Source organism: Mustela putorius, unplaced genomic scaffold (genome assembly GCF_011764305.1).
Source record: "Mustela putorius furo isolate JIRA1106 unplaced genomic scaffold, ASM1176430v1.1 tig00000738_pilon_pilon_pilon, whole genome shotgun sequence".
NCBI lineage: Eukaryota > Metazoa > Chordata > Mammalia > Carnivora > Mustelidae > Mustela > Mustela putorius.
Genome location: NW_025421463.1, coordinates 1,850,188 through 1,860,668, shown reverse-complemented (window position 1 = coordinate 1,860,668; position 10,481 = coordinate 1,850,188). Strand labels below are relative to the sequence as shown.

Below are 10,481 nucleotides of genomic sequence, written 5' to 3'. Positions count from 1 at the left end.
ACAGAAGGGGAGAAACAGAAAGAACACACACGAGAACCCAGGCGGGGCTCCAAGAAGACATTCGCTCAGGTCACCAGTTTGGTCCCACTGGACGCCCGTGGTGGCGGCGCCATCTGCGACTTGCAACCATGTGCCCCAGTGATCCACGTCCCCCGCCCCACCCCCCGGCCTGTTTATCAACTTCCATCGGCTCCTGCACATTTTGAAGAGCGGTGTAGGGCAATCCACGGGACCTCACTGCACCAGCCCCGGGGGTGGCTGTTCCAATGTGGTCCATAGGAACGCTGTTCCTGGGGACCCAGAAACATTTGCTGACAGCATTGTGAATGGTACAGCTGGGGGGTGGGCCCTGCCGCAGTCCTGAATGTCACTCTGACAAGGGCAAACGCATCAGGGTTTTGATGTAAAGATAGGAGTTTTAGGGACAGTGTGACTAAGGGTCAGAGCAGCTCACTCACCAAGCCTCTCTTGAGCACCAACTATCTGGCAGGGTCTGGTACTGAGAACTTGAGGGGTAAGGACAATGCCACCTCCAGGGTCACTCTCACAGAGGGGCAAACTGTTTGCTTTGTGGATCTGGGCGCTCCTAAATGTTGGGGACAACTAATCACTTCTCGGGGGATCCCAGCCTCTCCCACGGACATGCGCATGTTCTCCGACATCTCCGTGTTCAGCAGGATCTGCTCCCAGGTGCGTGCTGGGTTCAGAGACGGACAAATATTCGTTGAACAGATGAAGGAATGCATGCATGAGCGAATGGATTTTCTAGAATCTTCTATCTCTCGCGCCTGATTGCTCAACGTCAACATCTATTTTTCAGGCCACGGACCCCAAGGTTGTATCCGTCCCCTTGACAGCCATGTGCGGCTGGGTGTGTTGCAAGGCAGGCTGGGAGCCTCGTGGGGCGTCGGTCGCACAGCAGGTGTGTGGTGTCCGTGTGCTGCAGGGTGAATGGCATCGCCCCAGCCTGGGCTCCGGGGCTGCAGGTGGCAGTGAGCCTGGTGTCACCACTCCCCGGGGGTTGGGGGGGTGCTGGCTGCCTCCCCGACCTTGAGTCGGTTTATAGGGAGCACCTAGACCCCATCTGATACTCACCAGGTCAGCGGTAAGGTCAAGAACCCCTGAAAGTCCCTTCTATGACTCCAACCTCAAGTTCCCATCGCAGACGATGGGGGCGGGGAGGCATAGCGGCTCCCTGCGGTGACAAGGCTGCCCCTCGCCGCGGACAGGAAGTGCCCCCAATGACATCACTGGGGGCTATCACGTGGATTTGGGTTGTTGAAGGATCGAGGAGACTCTAGTAAACACAGTGGTCGGGGGGTTCAGCTGAGCCAGCGGGCAGGGTCTGGGCTGGAGGAAAGGCAGAGGGTCAGGACACCGACCTGGAGCAGACACCGGTCTGGGGGTCCGCGCGGGGGACGGTGCCAGGCACGGCCACGCCTACAGTGTCGCTGAGACTGAAATGACCTAGAGAGAGCTTCGGATGTGACGGGGAGCCTGGAAGTGTCTCTTGGCAGGAGCCTGGAAGTGTCTCTTACCCCACATCCCTCCCCGTGTCGTCCGATCCAGCCCCAGCCCGTCCCATGTCCTTCCGAGCCCTGGGGCCGTATTTCCCTGCTTGCTGTTCCGCACAACGAAGGGAAGGACCACCCACCCTCGCTAGCCGCTGGCCTGTTTTTCTCGGGTATCAGAGACCACAAGGGGGCCCGGATGCCCCCGCGTGTGTGCCCGCGTGTAGGTGTGTGTGGGCGCATGCGTGTTCCTGTACGTGTTTTCGACGAAGGCTGTTTCCTACCAGTCCGGGTCAGTGTCAGACGTGCCCCTGGAGCTGGCAGCTCCGGGCCCATCGGCAGGGGCGGGCCCCTCCCCGACTGAGGCTCAGGGTGACTTCGGAGGTTAAGGTGAGGGCCGAGGGCCTGGGTGTTGTTCTGAATCAGTTCCAAAACACACAGATCACACCATACACAAGCGAGAGGAAAAGCAGACGCCGCGTGTCCACGACACACCGTTCCCAGCGGGAAGAGGCCTTGCGAGCAGGAGTCACGACACAGACCGGCGTCGGGCCCAGATTCCCCGGGAAGGTACGTTGTCGTCTTCTTTCTCTGCTTTTTATTTCTCTTTTTGCACTAGGGTTATCGTTACGGTTACAAATGACGTGGGGATAGCCAGAAGCTCACAGTAGAAAGTAAACAGAGGCAGCTTGAAAGACTGGGTTTGGAAGTCACTAAGAACTCTAACTCTGAACATCTCTACTGGAACTTATCACTACCCTGTGTCTTATTCTCGGGGACACTACCGATTGGCGCAGTGGCCTGCCGCAGTAGGGGGCGGAGGGGGGCAGGTTTTTGCTGGGACGAGCCGGGCTCCTGTGGGGTTTTAAGGAGCCCTGGACATTGTGGGGGGACAGCCCTGTTCACACGTGCCTTCCCAGCAGCCATGCCCTCCACTCGGGGCACTCGGGCCCTGCGCCCCATCTCACCCCTCAGCCACTCAGAGAGGCGGTGACTGTGGTTTCCTCCCTCCCACGTCCCCGGCTGTGATGTGTGCCGAGCTACAAGTGGGAAGCCTCCCATCCAACAGAATGTTCCATCCCAAGCCCTAAAGGGTTACCAGTCACTCCCGAAAAGACTATGAGAGGGGGCCAGAAGCCAGCTGTAATTTTCAGGGCTGCGGACCAGGTGGGTCCTAGCCCTGCCTGGTCTAGGTGAGAGCAGCCTCTGGCTCAGGCCCCCAGGCCGGGGAGGCCGCCAGCTCTTTCCCACCGAAGGAAGGAACTCTGTGTAAGCAGCTGCGTGAGCGTCGCCCAGGACCACAGGAGGCCAGAGATGCCAGCCCCTGAAGACCTGGTCTGACTCCTTCCTCTTACCGAGGGGGAAACTGAGGGCGGAGAAGGCACAGGCCTGGCCCGAGGTCACACTGCTCTGAGTGCAGAGCTGACGTCAGAATCTGGGTCTTGTACCCCCCCCCGAACCTCGGGTTCCCCTGATTCCCGAGGCTCTGCACATCTGATGCAAGTGAGAGTTGATCCCCCTGGGCCAGAGGGAGCTGAGCCCCTCTCCAGGGCTGCCCACAGCGTCCAGGCAAAGGAAGATGTGCCCATCCCTACTCAACACCTCAAATGAAGTTTTCCCTCTGCTGCTGCCAAACCATACACTTGGGCCCCCCTGTCTGGGGAGATGTGGGGAAACCACGGGTTTGCTCTGCCCCAGCCTGCCTTGTGAACTTTGGGCAGGTCACGGACCTACCTGAGTCTCAGATTCCTAGTCCACGAAATGGGGGAGAGTCCTTTCCTTATGGAGCTGGAAAATGCTTTATCAAAGGATGGGGTGTTGTGTCTGTACGCCTTGCAGAGAGCCTGGACTCCCTCCCCCTCAACCCCTCTGCCCTCCTGCCGGTTCCGCCATCCTGGATTTCTTTGGATCTTTTGAAAGCATCAAGCACGCTGCTGCCTGAGGGCCTTTGTGCTGGGATGCTCTCCCCCACCCCCCAACCCCATCTTTAATGCCCGTGGCTGGCTCTCGAACAGACTGTTCCGACTTGACTGTGGGCCCAGCACTCAGCGTCCGTACTCATGATTCCCTTCTTGCCGGCCCTCCCTCCCCAGTTCGCCGACCAGCACCATGAGCATCACCCGCTCACCGGTGTGTCTGGAGGGCAGACAGCACGCGTGCAAGAGTCCGGCTGAGTGTGGACACGCCATCAGAGGGACACATGTTTGCTGAGCAGGGTCCACTGCGCTAAGAGCTGGGGGAGATCTGGAAACTCTCCCAGTGGAATGGGTGTGTCTACACTGGCCTTGTGGTCCTTGGGGATTTATGTGAAGGTTTCCCGGGCAGTGCCCTTCCGTGTGTGTGCCCTCAGCCAGTGGGGTGGGTGGTGGTGGGGACCTCTGGGGATGGATGTTAGAGGCGTCCAGGTTTATGCAGAAATCTAAAGTGGAATGGTTTCTGGAAACTTCCCTTGGTGCTTCCACAGCCCTCGTCACTGTGTTCAGCTCAGATCTGTGTATCTATCCCACCAGATGGTGGCCTCCCTTCAGAGCAGGGACCCGGCCTGCCTGACTCATGGCCAGTTCCCATCACTGCCCAGCCTGGGGTCTGACACACAGCAGGTGCTTAACAGAATGTGCTGCGTGGATGAAGGTTTCAGGGCAGTGATGGTGGAGATCTTGGGGCAACAGTCAGTCCACTGAGAGGCAAGTGGGGAGATGTCCCAGGGATTGTGCTGGGGTCCCCTGGGCTGGGGAGTGTGGACTTTGGGTTCCTACACCCCTAAGATCAAACAGAGTGGCTGGTCTCCTCTTGGCTCTGTGACCCTGGGCCCCTTCCCTGCTCAGAGCCATTTCTGCAGGGGGCTCACCACACCCCCCTCCCGGGCAGTGAGAGAGGGAGTGCATGGAGACACGCGCCCCCGTGCCTGTCCCGTGGATGGCCCAAGATGCCTCATCACCTATTATTACATTGTTAGGGGGGTAAATTCCATAAGAACAAACCCTCACTAACATGTTCAAATCCCCATGTCCTCTGAGACATAGCGGGACCATGCCTCATGCTTGGTGACTCCAGGGGGTTCACGGCTGCCCGCTACAGCAAGAAGTTTGAATGGGGACGCTGACCAGGGCCCCCACCACTGGTGACCTGTGCCCATTAGAGGACTCGTGGGGATTCCAATAGAAACCAACACGCAACCAAACAAAAAGAACACCCCGAATCATACCTCCAAACACACACTTATGCACACACACACACACACTCACATTCAGTATTCTGACACAGGCCCACAGGCCACAACTGGAGGGACTGGAGGCAAGGGGCCCACAGGTATGGTGCACAGGCCTAATCCCTGCAGCTTGAATTAGCCGGAACAGCTTTGTGCTGGTCATCCTGAGTCCACAATGGTGTCCCCTCTCAGAAGCCACCAGCCCAGAATGGGACTATTGCTTGCAGACAGGTGGCTCAAGACCCTGTCTTGAACCCCTGCCTTAGAACCCCTGGCCCCCACCCCTGAGTTTGCTCCTAGTCTTAGAAGTCCACGGAAGGGGGTTGTGGGCACAGGTGGCATTTCTTCCTCTGCCACCGCCGCAGCCACCTCGGCTCTCCCTGGGGTCTCTGTTGACGTTGGTCTCCTTGGAGGCTGTGCCAGGTGCTTCGGGTCTCACCTCCCCCATCCTGAGGCACGGCAAAAGGGTTTTCTGAGGAAGCAGAAGGAAACAAAATATCATACAGTGTCTCCTCCATGGGGAATCACTGAGGACACTTCTCTCGGGACTCAGTGCCCAGAGAAGTTGGGTTTTCTCTGACTGCATGACTTCTGGATACAGAGAACTATTTGATGTTAAGACTGGAAGCAAGACAAGCAAGCCTGCCTCTACTATGGCTTCATTCAGCACCGGCACTCGTGGCCCATGTAATAAGACAAGAAAAAAAAGCATAGCATCTTAGGAGTGGAATAAAAGAACTTGAGTTACAATTAATGGCAGATAATATGCACAGAAAATCCAAGAGAATCAACAGGCTAATTCCTAGAACACAATGCAGATACAGTGATATGGTCTTCAATCCCTGAGATTAGCAGTTTAATGTATAAAACCAACAATATTCATCTGTCTCAACAGTTACCAGAGTGATTATGTGTCTTAGCTTGGGTCATCCCAGTTAACACCTGTTGTTCTGATATAATTTTTAATGTTGTTCCTCTTTCATGCCAATAAGTGTTTTGATTTGGATGATAAACTATATGGTCACCCTTGGTATTAAAAACTAGAAAATATTGGGGCACCTGGGTGGCTCAGTTGGTTAAGCATCAAACTTCAGTTCAGGTCATGATCTCACAGTGCTGGTGCCCACTCTCTCTGTCTCAGATAAATAAAATCTTTTTTAAAAACTCTCAAAAATATTAAGAGCAGATACAGACACCATTCATAATTATAATAAAAACCATTACAAATCTTGGAATCACATCACTGGATGTGACTGTATCCTACAAAGCCATGGAGAAGAAACCAGGATGCTCCTGGCACAGGAATGGACCAGGAGACCAATGGGCAGGGTCAGGAGGGTAAACACTGGCCCATGGGGCATGCATAGCTTTGACTGGCAGAGTCAAGATGGTGCTATGAATTCCCCGTCTCCTATCCAATTATCACGGCAACTGTCCAGTCACAAACACTTATCTTTCTAGGCATCCTTGCAGATGGGTGGTCCCATGACCTGTCCTGTGTAAGTGGAAGTCCTCAGGGAAAGGGACATGAATCCAGATAAGAGTACAAGAAGGAGGGACACTCACTAATGCAGGTAAAGTGGAAAGCAGGAAGACGCCTGGTTCTGGTGGGGGCCCCGATGCTCCCCTCCATATCAGTGCAGCTGGACTTCTGATTATAGCTCTTAACCAATAAACCATATTCAACCAAGCTCCAGTGGATGTTGGGAGGAGGTGGGGGCACGGGAGAGTTGAGGGAGTGGCTCTGACAAAGCCCGCACAGCCCTTCTTTCCAGAGTAGCTGAGAGCCCAAGAAGCAGAGCCAGTCTCCCTGCTCTCCATCAGCAGAAACATGTGATGGGGTCAGGGTTGGGATGCCATAGAGACTTCTCCGTGGCTTCCATGACAAAGCCAGGTCCAGGGATCCCCCACTAACTGCTTTATCTTCCTCCATAGCATCCAACTTATTCAGCACACCACAGATTTCACTGACTGTTCTAATTTATTGTTTGTTTCCCACCCAGAAAGTAGCTACAAGAGGGCCACCGTGTCGGTGTGTCGTGTTCACATCTGTATTGCCAGGGTTTGGAACAGTAACATAGGCAGGTTCTGGAACATAGTTTCATGAATATTTGTTGAATGAATGAATGAACCAAGAATCTAAAACCCAGATGGACCATCTTTCAAGTTTAACATCCACAGAAACACTTTTTGAACCTATTTTTGGAATACAGTTTCTGGGAGTCCTTCTTACATAAATTACTAGAGGACACACTTGGGATAACCAAGGCCAAATGGGGTGAGTCTGGCAATGGTACCAACAGTGAGAATCAACTGAACTGTAGAACTGTCCGAAACAGATCCACGGATTAGGACTATTATAGGCAAGAATGAAAGAGAAAACGGAGAACTGGGGTAAAGAGGTGAGAAATGGGAGGCAATTTATGTAAACTCTGTCTTCATCACTTACATTTAGGCATCTCAAGAATCGTTCAAAGGTTTAAGTAAGGGCGCCTGGGTGGCTCAGTGGGTTAAGCCGCTGCCTTCGGCTCGGGTCATGATCTCAGGGTCCTGGGATCGAGTCCCGCATCGGGCTCTCTGCTCAGCAGGGAGCCTGCTTCCTCCTCCTCTCTCTCTCTCTCTGCCTGCCTCTCTGCCTACTTGTGATCTTTGTCTGTCAAATAAATAAATAAAATCTTGAAAAAAAAAGGTTTAAGTAAAATTAGAGGTACAAGAGTAAACAGGGAAGAAAATCATAAAATATAATCAACAAAAGTCATTTGGTGGAAGTGAGAGAAGGGGAAGGAAAATAGAAATATTCTAATTTGGACATTCCTCATATGTAAGGAGAAAATAAACACTGTCTAAAGAAATAGAGAATTAAGGGTATCATATCACAGTGGAATTATAAAGATAACCACAGGATCAAAAACACAGCTTTGCAAATTGTCAGAAGACACATACACAAAAAATAAAACAAAGAAAACAGAGACCATATGGTGGAAATTGACAACCCCCACAAAAGCTATAAAAGCAAAAAGCATATCACAAACCATGACAAAAGTAACACCAAATGTATCTGCCATGTCAGTAAATGTTAATGAACCACACACACTGGCTTTAAAAAAAAAAAAAAAGAAAAAAGATGCTCAGACCAGATTACAAATGAGATCTACTGAGGGTACAATGAGTCACACAGGTTTCCCATAAAACGGTGGACGGATAATGAAAAAGCCATGGTTTTTCAACAACATCAGTGTACTTAATGTCACAATTAAAAAAAGGGGGGGGCAGAAACATAACAAACAAACAAATGCAAACCAAGAGAAACCAGGGGTCTTGATCTGAATATTAGATAAAGCTGAAGTCAGGGCAAGAAATACTGAATGTGGAAAAGAAGGGTACCATGCAGGGATCAGGATGAAAGTCACCATGAGGGTCTCAAAGTAATGAACGTCTATGCACCAAAGAACATAGCCTTTGCGTTGCAGAGCAAGAACAGCTGGAAATGTGGGAAGAAAAAGAGAGTGTCCTAGTATGCGTGCATTTTAACTAACCTCTCCGTCCATTACAGATTAAGTTGACAAAAACATAAATAAAAAGATGGGGGCCAAATACCTAATTAGTAAGATAGTGTGCGTGTGTGTGTTTGCATGTGTGTATGCCTGTGTGCATGTACGTGTACACGTGTGTGCACATGTTGTGCATGTGTGTAGGCATTAAACAGAATCTACCGTCTATTCAAAAGGACTTGAAAAAGGACACACTGAAAGTGACTATCACGCCTCAAAGAAAATACATTCCAAAACTGAAAAATCAGATACCATTCTCTGATCCTAATACACGAGAATCTGAAAATATTTATAATGAAAACCACAAAACAGAATGAAAGCTACACAAGAAGTTTAAAAACTCTAAAAGAACTTGTGTGTCAAAGAGAGGGCCAAGAAATTAAAATTTTGGAATATAGAGATAATAAAAATAAAAAATACCATATCTCAGAACTTCTGGGATGCTCAGGCAATGCTCAGGGGAAAATTTATAGCTTTAAATATTGATATTAATAAACAGAACCTGAATTAATGATCCAAATCAAAAAGTTAGAAAAGACCAAATAAGCTTAAGGAAGGCCTAGGACAGTAACTGAGAAATTAAAACTGAAATGAAGTTGAAAACAAAGCAAGGAAGGAATAAATAAACTGAATTTCTGGTTCTTTGAAAAACACTGAAATGTTAGCTGTTGGTAATCTAGAGGCGGAAGGAGGGAGGAACAGGCTTTTGCCCCAGGTATTCTGCAGAATTTGTCCTGGTCAAGGTCACCAAAGGCTTCTGCGTTGCTAAATCCAGTGGTCAGTTCTCAGACCTTTTCTTACTTGCCCCCTGGGCAGCGTTGACTCAAGGGATCACTCCTGCCTCTGGAACACTCTGGACCCTCTCCTGCTTCTCCTCCTGCTTCTCTGGAACCTTCTCAGATTCCTCCCTGGGTCCCTCCCCACCTTCCCGTCTCCTCTCCTCCCCATCTCCGATCACTCCTAAGGAGCTCGTCTCCTTGAAGGGACTCCAACACTCAATACACTGATGGCTCTCTGGCCTCAAGCTCTCGAATTGTCTCCATAATGTCCACTTGATATCAACAACTGGAGATTAGCCACACATCTCAAACTTAACGTTTTCAGAGCTAAAATCCAGATCTAGTCAACTTTCCCACGGTTGTCCTGACCTCATTAAATAAAATGCTCTCCTTCCAGTTGCTCGCACCGGAACCCCAGGGCTATCTCTGGCCCCCCCCTTCCTCTCAAAGTCCACTCTAATCCGTTAGCTGCTTCCTGCACCCCCTTTTCCCATCACAGGTCCAGCCCACTGGGTTCCTGCTGTGACTTCCTTGGCAGCCAGAGGGATCCTGTGAAAACCTGAGTGCGATCATGTCACTGCTCAGCTCAAAACTCTCAATGGCCTTCGTCCCACCAGAGTGGAAACCGAAACCTTCCTTTCCATCTTCTCTGATCAAGTCTCTGTCTTCTCTTTTATTCACTCCACTCCATCCCTGATGGATCCTTTTACGGGTCAGCTTGACTGGGCCCATAGGTGGGGCCAAATATGATTCTGGGTGTGTTCGGGAAAGTGTTTCTGGGAGAGACTCACATCTGAGTCAGCTGACTGTGTGCGCCAACAGCCCTTCCCAGTCCACTGACAGCCCGAAGAGAAGGCACTGACTGACTAGGGGAGAATTCCTTCTTCGCCTGGCTGTCTTCCGACTGGGACGTCGGTCGTCTCCTGCCTTCAGACTTGGACCCATACTGGCGCTCACACCAGCAGCTCTCCTGGGTCTCCAGCCTGCCAGCTACAGATTGTGGGACTGCTCAGCCTCCAAGATGGCACGAGCCAATTCCTTGTAGTAAATCTCTTTATACATTTATGCCTATATCTACAGGGTGTCAATAGTTATATGGCGTATCTATATGGACAGGTGTCTATTTTGACAGTATCTACAGCATGCCTCCATTTATAGCATGTCAATATCTATGGTGTATCTATATCGAGAGCATGTCTGTAGCTATATCTACAGCCTTTCTATATATCTACAGTGTATCTATATCTAAGGTGTGTCTATCTTTGTCTACCGCATGTCTATATCTTCAGGCTATCTATTTCTATAGCAGGTCTGTATCTACGCATCTCTCTATCTATGTATGTCTCTATCTATAACGACGATGTAGCTATATCTATGCGTGTTTCTATCTATAACTACAATGTATCTATGTCTATAGCAAGTCTGTGTCAAT

The 10,481-nt window shown here is 50.8% G+C and overlaps 1 protein-coding gene across 2 annotated transcripts in view; it reads right to left on the bottom strand.

Moving 5' to 3' along the window:
* Positions 1-1,970: 1,970 nt before the first annotated feature.
* The window catches only part of SHISAL1 (shisa like 1), a 129,542-nt gene continuing 121,031 nt past the window's right edge, over positions 1,971-10,481 (bottom strand). For both annotated transcript variants that reach the window (XM_004771149.3, XM_045083728.1), the window contains exon 5: positions 1,971-5,191. In XM_004771149.3, coding sequence (XP_004771206.1) covers position 5,191 — 1 coding nt within the window. In that variant the 3' untranslated portion in view covers positions 1,971-5,190. The remainder of the gene's footprint in view (positions 5,192-10,481) is intronic.